The following is a 13,507-nucleotide window of genomic DNA, read 5'->3' as shown; positions in this document are numbered from 1 at the left end:
TGATTGGATTGGTTTACTTTAGTTTAGTTTAGAAATACAGCGTGGAAACAGGCCCTTCCTTTCACCAAGTCTGCGCTGACCAACAACCACTCGTAAACCAGTTCTGTGTTATTCTACTTTCTCATCCATTCGCTACACACCAGGGACAATATATAGAAACTAATTAACCCACAAACCCGCACATCTTTGGAATGTGGGAGGAAACCAGAGCACACAGAGAAACCCCATTCGGTCACAGGGAGAATGTACAAAGTCTGTGCAGACAGCACCCGCGGTCACGATCTAACACGGGTCTCGGGCCCAGGAAGGCAGCAACTCTACTGCTGTGTGTCACCCCCTATGTGAATGATTTTAAAGTTTAGATATTAATGTGGCACACACATATTAATGCGATCTTGTATTAACAGGTTGAAGGAAACTGTGATTGAGTCAGCTGCAGGAGATTGCTGTGAGAGGGTAAGTGTGAGGCTTTAGCTCAAGAGGTTTCAGCAAGTAGGCAGAGGAAAGACAGGTGGGAAAGGCACAGTCTGCTGTTTCTTGTTTTTAGATGGTTGTGCTTTTTTTCTCTCTTGGTTTTAGTGCAATAGTGATGACAGATAAAATGGTGCAACATTCCTTCTGCAGATCATGGGAACGCAGGGAAACTGTTGGTGTTCCTGATGACTACATCTGTGAGAATTGTTTTCTGGTATTACTCCTTACAGGCCGTAAGAGGGAACTGGAGTTGCACTGGTCTACCTCAGGATCATTTAGGAGAATGAAAGCTTCATCGATCTTGTGCTTTCAGAATGAAGGAAAACAGTTGTGGCTTCAGATAAAATAACTACATTCAAAAGTTATACTATAAAACTTCATGGAGATCAGTAGATGGACCCTCCAGTATGTCCTTTACTTTAGAAGCATGCTCAGAGTAAGTTTGGTGAAATTTGGGGTTCAAATCCAAGATAGTTACTGCTGCAAGCTGAGTACTACGAGTACAATGTTCTACATCCAAATGAAAATGTAGAACTATTATTTAAAAGTGCTCACACATATACTGTGCAGTGTAATGTCATGTGACTCTTAAAAGTTTAAATATTAATGTGGCACACAGCAATGGCACATAATATAGAAACAATATAAAAGTCATAATATTGATGTAATACATAGGTTTCTTCTCATGTGAATTAAATGATGTCCAAAGCGTTGAAAACCCAATATGACAGAAGATAAGCAATTTGGTTCAGATAATCATATATAATAAGAGATAGTGATTAATTTATTTGGTTCAGAGTTATAAAGCATGGAAACACATCCCTCAGCTCAAACTGCCTATGTTGACCAAGAAACCCCATCTACACTATCTATACCTGCCAATATTTTGTATATTCTCATCCAAATTGTGGATATAGATGACATTGGCCCAGCACCAATCCCTGAGGCACATCATAGTCCTAAACCAAAATGAGTGGACTTATGGCCAGTGAAGAAGCTTGTTGGAATACATACGGCTAACAAAATATGATTATGATTATGAAAGGATAGAGTAGGATAAAGATTAGTTGGAGATATGGGCAGCAAGATGGCATATGGAAAAGTACCTGTCCAAATGTCTTTTAAATATTGCTACGGAACCTACCTCAACCATCTCCTCTAGCAGCTCATTTCATAACCTTTTGCCTAATTCCCTTTATTCATTTTGCATGACCTCATCCCATTTCCTACCTAGTGTATGTAATTTTTGCCAACATGCACAATGACTTCTGACTGCTCACCCTCCCATTTGAGAATGTCATGCAGCCGCTCCATGCAATCCTGGATCTTGGCAACAGGGAGGCTAAACACCATCCTAGAATCTCAATTGCTGCCGCAGAACCTCCTGTCTGCCTCAATAACTAACGCGAGTTCAGTTGTTATATTTTCAGTGCACCATGCTCATCCAATTAACTAATCACTGCAATTAGATCACAAGTCTGTTTCCATAATATAGCACTATCTAAACGCTGGGAATGCTTCATTACGGAAAGGAAAACCTTACTACAAACCAAGTCTTGAGAGCCTCTGGACTTTTGGAAAAATCAGCTATTGTAGCTAAATTATAGCTAAATTGCCATTTTGGAAAATTGCCCATTGATTTAGGCACTGGGTGAAGCAATGTCAAGTGTTATATGCACAAGGACAAATTTTTCAACACATGCTGAAATATCAGCTCCACCAGAATCCAAGGTTTGCCAACATAATTGGATATTATTATTATCTTCATAATATTTAAATATCATATAACAGTAAAGCACAGGAGCATCCCTTCGGCCCATCTGCTGACCATGATGCCAAATTAAACTAATCCCATCTGCGAAGATGAGCTATGGACTTGCACCCCAAGAACCCTCTGTACATCAAAGCTCCTGCCATTTACTGTATACTTTCCTATTTCATTTGACCTCCCAAACTGAAAACACCTCACACTTGTCAACCTTTTCCATATGCCATCTTGCTGCCCATATCTCCAACTAATCTTTTTCCTACTCTATCCTTTCATAATCATAATCATATTTTATTAGCCGGATGTATTCCAACAAGCTTCTTCACTGGCCATAAGTCCACTCATTTTGGTTTAGGACCATGATGTGCTTCAGGGATTGGTGCTGGGCCCATTGCCAATGTCATCTATATAGCAATGTTACAAAATTTTGAGATTTAAAAAATCAAGTCTTTAATTTATCCCATCAGATAAAGCATAAAAAGAAGTTTAATTTGACACCTAATTCAATTTCATATCTTCAGTATTAAAAAAGTTATGGCCATTTTCATACTCAGAAATTAGCATCTTGTTCCCTATTGCTTTTTCATTGACTTAACACAAAAGCTGTGATCGAGAACAGTCTAAAGCCCATAACTTTCTTAAAAATTAAGAGAACTGAAATACATTTTCAGTTATTATAGGTTGAAGCATTCTGAAACAAATATGAAACAATCTTACTTAGATGACTTGAAATTAAAGCATATAATTAGTTAGTTACCTAATTGTAGCTAATTACAAAATTCAATTACTAGATCTAATCATCTATCCATTTCTTAAGAATAGATTAACATTTTTAAATAGCCTAAGTGTCCAAATAACATTCACACAAGAATTCACAATATACCATAATTTTAAAATCTCATTGTCATGGGTTTATAGGCCAAATGGAAGGAATTTAAAGTTTAATACCTGTAAATTAATGGCCATTTAAATCAGCTTGCTAGTGGGTTTTTCTGGAACGCGACCATTTGGAACGTTGCAGTTGCGGTGATTTTAGTCCCCCATATCTGCAGCAAAAACACTGCCGGTTCTTCGGGGAAAGAAATCACCGTTTTGCAACTTAAAATGTGAATTAAATGCATCTTAAGAAACACTTTTATACATAAAAATAAACTACTTTCTTTTACCTGTCCCCTACATAAAATCCGTCCCCGTTGTCGGCGTTGACGGCTTCAGAAGCTGATTTTAAAATCACTCCAGCGATTAACTTGTCGGGCAATTAAAAAAAAAAAACACACAGAATGGCCGTCGGAACGATTCTTTAGCAAAATCTTGCACTCCAACAAAATATAATCCAGGACCAGGTCGGAAAAAAACGCGTTTTAACCCCGCCCCCCCTCAAACACGCCAAAATCGCGCACACGGCCAGTGGCAGAATTGCAGCGCCGCTGAAGGTAAGTATTGTAACATACCTAATCTATATCCCCAATTTGGATGAGAATATACAAGGTATGAGTAATAAGTTTGCAGATGGTACTAAAATAGGTTGTATCGTAGACAGTGTAAAAGGTTATCAAAACTTACAGATGAATCTAAATCAGCAAGGAAAATGTGCCAAGGAAAGGCTAATATAGTTTCATTCAGATATCTGTGACGTGGTACATTTTGGGAAGTCAAACCAGGGCAGGTCCTTCACAATGTGCATTAGGACCTTGCAGTGTGCTGTAGAGCAGAGGAATCTAGGAGTACATCAGACATAGTTCTCTGAAAATGATGTCAGAGGAAGACAGGGTAGTGTAGAAGGCTTTTATCACATTGGCTTTCAGCAGTCAGGGAACTGAGTATAGAAGAGAGACACAAGAAACTGCAGATGCTGTTTACAAAAAATACTGCAATTTTGTCAATGTAATGTTTACACACATCAGTTTAGAAAACACTGCCTACCTCAATTCCAATTTCAAAACCACCACCAAGACCAGCAATTCCTATTGCCGAAGGAGCAGACCATCCTGCATGGAAAAAAATAAATTCAGACAAACATTTTAAGTTAAATAAACCTAAATAATGACCAAGGTAAAACCAAAAATCCACTTCATGTTCTACTTTGTGTAAATAAAGAACTGCAGATGCTGGTTTATACCAAGCAGCATTTCTGGAGATAAAAGATGGGTGCTAGAGTATTTGGTTTCTTAACCACTTTGCATACAAGGGACTTTTGGATAACCATGTGAATATGCATGGAATGGTAGGAAAAGGGTTGATCTTGGCATCATATTCAGCACAGACATGATGGGCCGAAGACACTATTCCTGTACTGTGATATCCTTATATAAATATAAAGGTGGGGGGGGGGGGGGGGGGGGGGGGGGGGGGGGGGGGGGTGGTGTGTGTGTGTGTGTGTGTGTGTGGTGTGTGTGTGTGTGTGTGTGTGTGTGTGTGTGTGTGTGTGTGTGTGTGTGTGTGTGTGTGTGTGTGTGTGTGTGTGTGTGTGTGTGTGTGTGTGTGTGTGTGTGTGTGTGTGTGTGTGTGTTCATTTGTTTGTGTGTGATCACATCTACTCGAAGAAACGACGCGCTAACAGGAACTTTTTTACATATTCTGGTAGAGATTTACCCCCTGTACTGTGATATCTGTCACATATGATACTGAGATCTTCCTGCCATCTGCTCGCGCTGCGACTGACGTCACCTCCCAACCCTCCCCCCGTTGTTCAAAAGTCGCCCTGCTGACTGAAGACGTTCGCCCGCTCGCGCCTCGCTCGGGCCCTGTACCCAAGAGCTCCCGAGAGCTTTGGTCGACGCATGCTGCCGACACGCCCCCCCTCCCCCCGCAAGCTGCCGCCCAACCCCCCCGCGAGCTGCCGCCACCCCCGCGAGCTGCCTCCCCCCCCACGCGAGCTGCCGCCCCCCCTCGCCGACCAAAGATCTTCGCTGAAGACAACTTTGGCACAACCGCCGCTCCTTTGGTTGACACTCACTCGCCCGCTTGCGCCTCGACTCGGCTCTCTCCCATCCCCCCTCTCTCTCTCTCCCCCTCGGCTCGGCCCTCCCCCCCTCTCAGCTTGGCCCGGGCCTCCCCCCCCCCTCTCTCTCTCTCCCCCACGGCCCGGGCATACCCCCCCCCCGCTCTCTCCCCCTCTGCTCGGCCCGGGCTTCCCCCCCCCTCTCTCCCCCCCTCCCACCTCTCTCCCCCTCCCACCTCTCTCCCCCACTCTCTCTCTCTCCCCCTCGGCTCGACCCGGGACTCCCCTCCTACCTAGACCCCCCTCTCTAGACGCGCCTGCGAGTTGGGGGCTATGCGTTAGTGGATAGGGTGGGTATGGGGTAAAAGGAGCCAATTAATAATATTAATATAATATCAAGGGGGGTAGTTAGTGTGTGTGTGTGTGGGGGGGGGGGGGGTGGTTAGTGTGTGTGTGTGACGCCGCAGCCCACCCCCTCCCCCGCAACCGCGCATTGAGGGGATGGGACCCAACGGGTCCCACTTGGTCTAATGTTCTATAAAGATGAGCAAACAATTATCAAATACATACTGCAGCCTTACTTTATTTCAGTTTACTTCTATAATTTTGCTATGTATTTAATTTTAAAATAAGTTAAAGTATCAGCAAAAGTGAACAAAAAAACATTTTTTTTCAAAGTGTAAAATAATGATTGGGATAACTTACTTCCATCTGGTAGGCGGGCCAATACAATTCCACTACCTCCACGAGCCGTTACTAGAAATCCAGCTTTAATCACTGATAGGATTGCAAGTCCTTGTGCTTTAGCTATCACATGAGCTTTAAAATGAATAAAAATAACGCAAATTCATTAAACAATTTCATATTACCCCCCATAAAATAAAAATATGCTCCTTCCATGTCTTCTGAAAACATAAACTGATCCTAGGGGCACTGTCACAGATCGTGACAGATTGAAAATCCTTAAATCTTGTAGTGATTGTGCTATTTCATCAATAATTCATGAATAAAATTAAATACTTACTCTGGAAATAAACTATTTCAGGTTTGTGAATATTGTAAAGCAAACCAAATATTATTTTTTGGAAATTTTTTGATAATTTTTATATAGCCTGAATATTACTTTCAAAATCACACATTTACAATAGCGTAGAAAGATCCATTTGGAAAACAACGGAATATCCAGTACAGCTCTGTATGTCATAGTTGGGTTATTGTGTTCAGTTTTGGCCACCCTGCTATAGGAAGGATGTCATTAAGCTGGAAAGAGTGCAGAGAAGATCTATGAGGATGTCGCCGGGACTCGATAGCCTGAGATAGGGTGAAAGAATGTACAGAGTCATTTACTCAGGGTAGGGGAATCAAGAACCAGAGAACATAGGTTTAAGATGAGAAAGGCAAGAATCGGAGGGGCAACATTATCCACATAGAGAGTGGTGGGTATTTGGAACGAACAGCCAGAGAAGGTAGTTGATGCAGGTTCTATAACTATTTAAATGACACTTAGATAGGTACAGACAGAAGAGGTTTAGAGGGATTATGAGCCAAATATGGGCAAATGAGAATAGCGTAGATAGGGCATCTCGATCACCATGGATGAGTTGGCCAAAGGGTCTGTTTCCATGATATATGATCATGACTATAACTTTCTTTACTGGAGACACAAGCTGATGATATAGGGTCTAGACCTGACACAAAGCCATAATTGTCAGTGAGTATAGGAATAGAAGGATAGGTCAAATAAATGTATGGATGAAAGAATGGTGCATCGGGATGGGTTTCAGTCGCCTAGACCCCATTGTGACCATTTCTGGGGAAGATGGTATCTGTACGAGCAGGACGGGTTACATCTTAACCAGAACGGGAGCAACAGCCTTGCAAGGAGATTTGGTGGCACAGTTAGGATAGATTTAAACTGAGTTGACAGGGGAATGGGGCTTAGATTAAATGTGCGGATGGAGAGGTACAATCACCTAGAGAAGAAACAGTTACAATTAACGGAATAAAAAGTAGTTAGGTCTCCATTTCTGTGTTTGGCATGATTTTAGGAAGGTTTCATGATTTTTAAAATCTCTAGAAGGTCCACATTCACCTAATTCCAAACCCTGGGTTTATCCTCAGCACTGTTCAACCCTTAGATTAGTTACAAAGCTTCTCTGCCTCAGCTGTCAGAATTTTTTAATTTTTAAAAAAGTGAACAAATTACTTTGTTGCCAATTCCTGAATACTTATGCATATTCATATGAAAAGATAATCCAACCCTCAACATGCCCGGAAGACCCGACACACAATATGATTAAACAGAAACAAATGTACAAGATAACCATATAACATATAACAATTACAGCACGGAAACAGGCCATCTCGGCCCTACAAGTCCACGCCGAACAAATTTTTTTTTCCCTTAGTCCCACCTGCCTGCACTCATACCATAACCCTCCATTCCCTTCTCATCCATATGCCTATCCAATTTATTCTTAAATGATACCAACGAACCTGCCGCCACCACTTCCACTGGAAGCTCATTCCACACCGCTACCACTCTCTGAGTAAAGAAGTTCCCCCTCATGTTACCCCTAAACTTCTGTCCCTTAATTCTGAAGTCAGTGTTATGCCAAAAAAACACACAACTAATTTACTAACCTGGTATAATTACATCAGGTCCATTTCTTGAAGTTATTTCTGTAAACTCTCTTAAAATCTTTGCAGCTTTCTTGGCTTCTGACTTCAGGTTTGATGGAATGGGATTCACTGTAATAATGCATTTGATTTTATTTAAAATACTATTTGCAATACCAATATTAATTTTCTTGCAAAATATGCATCATAACTGCACTTTATTACTTTACTTTAAGAAGGGATTTTTAACCATATAATTGTGGCAATGTGTTAGAAAAGCAAAGATTAACACTGGTACACAAAAATGCTGGAGAAACTCAGCGGGTGCAGCAACATCTATGGAGCGAAGGAGATAGGCAACGTTTCGGGCCAAAACCCTACTTCAGACTGAAGAAGGGTCTGAAGAAGGGTTTCGGCCCGAAACGTTGCCTATATCCTTCGCTCCATAGATGCTGCTGCACCAGCTGAGTTTCTCCAGCATTTTCGTGTACCTTCGATTCTCCAGCATCTGCAGTTCCTTCTTAAAGATTAACACTGTACCTGTATTATATTTATATTTCAAGTCATGGATGAAATATTGTGACATGATTAGAAATACTATTAACATCGAAAACATTTTACAAAAGCTCCTAGTACTTCTGCTTTTAAATGTTGTCCTTTTTATTAAAACTGAATTAAGAAAATAATAGAATGCATCGTAAGGGTGGGGGGACGGTGGGGGTGGTGGTGGTGCATACTATTACCAGCAAGGGAGGCTGCCTGAAATTGTTTGCACCCCTTGATGGTATTCAAGACTTGCCACAGTCGATGATTGTGCATGATTATACTGGGACTCATGTTTGTCCAAATGTCTTGGCTTTTCTGATGTCTTTGAAAAATCGTAGCAAGATTTCTTGAAAGGCATGGGATCGTTTTGACTTGTACGCAGCAGCCTTGACCTTCACCTGGGAACATTATTGCACCCTGGTGTATATCTGAATCTTAATCTGACACAAGTTGATAGTAAAAATAAACACAATAGGCATGAAATACAAAATGAGTTGCTATAATCTGGATACACCATCTGAAACACTTGTGGAAACAAATTCCAAACTATTCTTAAGGGGTTGGACAGGCTAGATGCAGGAAGATTGTTCCCGATGTTGGGGAAGTCCAGGACAAGGGGTCACATTTTAAGGATAAAGGGGAAATCCTTTAGGACCGAGATGAGAAAAACATTTTTCACACAGAGAGTGGTGAATCTCTGGAACTCCCTGCCACAGAAGGTAGTTGAGACCAGTTCATTGGCTATATTTAAGAGGGAGTTAGATGTGGCCCTTGTGGCTAAAGGGATCAGGGGGTATGGAGAGAGGGAAGGTACAGGATACTGAGTTGGATGATCAGCCATGATCATATTGAATGGCGGTGCAGGCTCGAAGCGCCGAATGGCCTACTCCTGCACCAATTTTCTATGTTTCTATGTTTCTAATTTCCCAAATTAGGTAAATTGTTGGAAAAGACAAAATGCGCTGAACAGGATTTAAAGAACTGGAACAGTGGCAAAGAATTGAATTGCATACAATTATTGTATAATTAATCTACGACATATTTACATGCCAACTTTCCCTGTAATAGATTGTTTTAATATAGATAAATAATAAAAGCCAAGGCTTTAATAAGGATAAATCTGGACTGGAGGAAAGTATTAAATTGGGGTAAAGCACATTACAACAGGATTAGACACAAGTTAAGGAGCAGTGGTTCCACTTTGAAAGAAATTACCCGAAATTCGGTGAACATGTTTAGTTTGTGACTTTATTTGAAGTAGAAATAATATGTGAATGCTTCATTGAGCATAATTCCGACAGGTAACTACGCACTTCGTTCGAGCACATTATCGCACGCGTCATGCAAGCCACCTAAAAAGCTGCCGAGGTTGCCCGGCTGGCACCAGGGAAAAAAGGTTAAGCGAGAGCCCTGATACCATGTGCATATATGTGCACAGTGCATAATGCCTTGCATAACACTGTACACGTGAGTAACAGCAGGCAGATACGGTGTAGTTACATAGATCTGTTTTGCCTTGTTCTTCTTTGTGTTATTGATATGTGCCCGCGAAAGAAAAACAACATCAAATAGCATGCAGGAAGCATTTTTGAAAATTTCAGGAAATACCATCAAATTCTAGGAAATTTGCCATTCTATTTCAGGAAAAATAATTTTGAGGTGTGGAAGCACTGTTAATCGCACTTAGGCGATTTTTTACGCAACTACAGGAGTCTATGTTCAAGATGGCGGCGCTGCCTTAGCAGCTGCGGCTCGCCTGCAGTCCGTCTTTTTTTCTTTTTTTTCTTTTTTGTGTTCTTTTGTCCTGTTTGAGTTCATTTTTGGTTTATTGTGTATGTGTGTGGGTGGGGGGGAGTAAACATGGTTTTGGGCTCTTATTTCAGGGGGATGCGACTTCTCTTGTCGTATCCCCCGTCTCCGTCTCCGCCTGCGCCGAGGCTTAATAGTGGAGCTGGCGGCCTCGGAGCTGCGGCAGTGGCAGTGGCGACCCGACCCCGGCGCGGGCAGCGGCAGTGGCGACCCGACCCCGGCGCGGGCTGCGGCAGTGGCGACCCGACCCCGGCGCGGGCAGCGGCAGTGGCGACCCGACCCCGGCGCGGGCAGTGGCAGTGGCGACCCGACCTCGGTGCGGGCAGCGACTGCGGCAGCAGCCACCAGACCCCGGAGCGGGCAGCGGCAGCAGCGATCCGACCTCGGAGGACCGGCCGCGGGCCCGGTGGACGACATCGTCGGGGGCTCGCAGGTTGGTGACCTGTTCTGCGGAGCTCCCGCGACAACAGCTGTGTCCTCTGGACTGGAGGGCCGCAGCTTCAGCGGCTTCGACCACCCCGGGCCGCGGAGCTGAACCGGCCCGTTCGCGGAGCTTGGATTCAGCCGCGGGACTGACATTACTTACCATCGCCCGGCGGGGTCACAACATCGGAAGCCTGGATCGCCTCAGCGCAGAGGGAGAATAAGAAGGAAAGAGACAAAAACTTAAGACTTTTGCCTTCCATCACAGTGAGGAGTATTCAACTCACTGTGGTGGATGTTAATTTGTGTTTTTTGTGTGTGTTTTTGCCATTTTTTTACTATATGTAGGACTGCAAGGCAACAAAATTTCGTTCAGACCGCAAGGTCTGAATGACAATAAAGGCTACTTTACTTTACTTTACTTTGCTTTATGCGGTCGCCTCATGGTCGCCACAAGTTCGCCGGTGGTTGCCGTGGTGTCGCCTGCATGGTCGTGAGTAGTTTCCTCAGTATCGCGACAAGTCGTAATGTCATTCTGGTCGCCGCTAATTTTTCAACATGTTTCAAAAAAAATTTTAATTCAACATGCGACTTTTTTGTTGACCCCATGTGTCGTAGCTAGTTTTCTCGTCACGTGGGTGCAGTGATAGTAGGTGCTAGTCGGTCGCCAGGATGATGTAGGTGGTTCCCACTTGTCATTGGTTATCAACGGTGCTGACTGGTGAATTTGATTGGCCTACCCGTTCTTCATCTCCTGATCCAGGTCAGAGGTGATTCTAGTGAAGTTTCTAAAAGAATCATGATCTTCTTGCTGGAGCATAGACATCAGGTTTTCATACTGGCCCAACGTGGGTCTACTCTGGAACACGGGTCTCACCCACACAGACCTCTTCTTGGGCTTTTTCTTCACCATTCTGCTTATCCTTCTGCCTTGCGGATCTATAAGCGTGACGGCTGCTGCAAACAGCAGGGGTTCTTCTTGTGAGAGCAATGCCCTCAAATGTTTCTTCATAGCAAACATGACTCAGAATGATAGGAAACCCCAACCTACAAACCCTTTAAAAGTAAAATAGGATGATGTCATTGTTTTGGAGGTCAAAATGAGGTTCATTGACCTACAGTTGACTCCTAGTGTCATAGCATATCGTAGCGTGACCTCGGTTGTCGTAGGTGTGTCGAAGGTGGACGTCTTAACTCGCCACTATTGGGTCGCCGATTGACGGGAACGAGGTTGTAGGTTGTCGTAGCTTGTTGTTGACTAGGTTGTAGGCTGTCGTAGACATAGTCGTAGGATGGGGTCCACTCGCCGTTTTTTCGGCGACCTGACAAGAATATGACAGTCGCCGGCAGTCGCCTAATAAGGGACAGGCCCATTAAGGAGAGTAAATTGGGAGCTGTTGTTATTAGGTAAGTCTGTCAGATATGTGGGAGTCGTTTAAAGACCAGCTGATTTGAGTTCAGGGCTGACATGTTTATGCAAGGAGGGATACGGATACCAAGGTAAGGGAATCTTTGATAGTCAGAGAGGATTTTAATTGGGTCAAATACAAAAAGAAAGCATATATGTGTTTTTACAATCCTGGGTACAAAAAGTGTGACATCACACATAAAATTGAAGTTCACAAATAAATAATTTCAACATGATTCAGATGAATCAAAATTCCTCACAGCAGCAGTATATGACACGGAGAGATAGTTCATGAAGTTTGAGAAAATTTCATGAATGAACAAAATTCCTTGTCCAAAGTCCTGCGTTCCAATGCATTTTTTTACACGTTTGGTGTCCACCATAACCACCATTACATGAAATTTAGAAAGCCATTTTTTTCTAAAGCATGATATCTGATTTCTTCACTTGCTGTTTTTCAACATACAAATTTACTTTTTTGCTATAAACATGGAGTATGTGACCAAATGAGCAATATTCCTGTTATCTAGTGAAACATGCGTTACGCTAGTTACAGTGTCCAAGTGTGGCCACCAAAATGAAACTAGCTCCTGTTTCTACCAGTATTTCTTTTTTTGTAATTTCTTTCTCATGTTTTGAATACACTTTATGGTGGTAATTATCCATACATAATCAGAGACTGCAGGTACATAATTTGATGGAAATATATATATAGATACTGCAAAATGCTAGTGGTACGCGTGTGTTGGTGGACACCAAGTTCTTTGGTCTAAATTTACCATTGTCATGTAACGGTGGTTACTCTAAAATAGGGTGGTCACCAAGAGTAACCACCTTTGCATTCTTTGAAATATGGCCATTCAGAGCACTTAATGCCAAATTCATCAAAGGTTTTGCTTATTACTGTGAAACATGCATCTCTGCAAAGCAACAAACTTCAAAATGTTTTGAATTACAAGGGACGTCAGGGCAGTATAAAAATTAAAGCGAAGAAATACAACGTAGCAAAGATGAGTGGGAAGCAAGAGGATTGGGTAATGTTTAAACAACAGAAGATAACCAAAAAGACAATACGGGGAGAAAAGATGAGGTACGAAGGTAAGCTAGCCAAGAATATAAAGCAGGATAGTAAAAGCTTCTTTAGGTATGTGAAGAGGAACAAATTAGTTAAGACCAAAGTTGGACCCTTGAAGACCGAAAAAGGTGAATTTATTATGGGGAACAAGGAAATGGCAAATGAGTTGAACAGGTACGTTGGATCTGTCTTCACTAAGGAGGACACAAACAATCTTCCTGATATAGTAGTGGCCAGAGGATCTGGGGTGACAGAGGAACTGAAGGAATCCACATTAGGCAGAAAATGGTGTTGGATAGACTGATGGGACTGAAGGCTGATAAATCCCCAGGGCCTGATGGTCTGCATCCCAGGGTACTTAAGGAAGTGGCTCTAGAAATCGTGGATGCATTGGTGATAATTTTCCAATGTTCTATAGACTCAGGACCAGTTCCTGTGGATTGG

At 42.6% G+C, this 13,507-nt stretch overlaps 1 protein-coding gene across 1 annotated transcript in view; it reads right to left on the bottom strand.

Annotated features, from left to right (window-relative positions):
• Window positions 1–13,507, bottom strand: part of sh3yl1 (SH3 and SYLF domain containing 1) — a gene marked incomplete at its 5' end in the record, with an annotated part of 43,332 nt that overhangs the window by 23,768 nt on the left and 6,057 nt on the right. The window contains 3 exons of the mRNA XM_033022080.1: window positions 4,166–4,230; window positions 5,889–6,002; window positions 7,827–7,934. Of these exons, the coding sequence (XP_032877971.1) occupies window positions 4,166–4,230; window positions 5,889–6,002; window positions 7,827–7,934 (287 nt within the window). The remainder of the gene's footprint in view (window positions 1–4,165; window positions 4,231–5,888; window positions 6,003–7,826; window positions 7,935–13,507) is intronic.

The sequence above is a fragment of the Amblyraja radiata genome, chromosome 5, assembly GCF_010909765.2.
Source record: "Amblyraja radiata isolate CabotCenter1 chromosome 5, sAmbRad1.1.pri, whole genome shotgun sequence".
Taxonomy (NCBI): domain Eukaryota; kingdom Metazoa; phylum Chordata; class Chondrichthyes; order Rajiformes; family Rajidae; genus Amblyraja; species Amblyraja radiata.
Note: the sequence above shows the minus strand (reverse complement) of the source record. Positions and strands in the feature narration are given on the sequence as shown.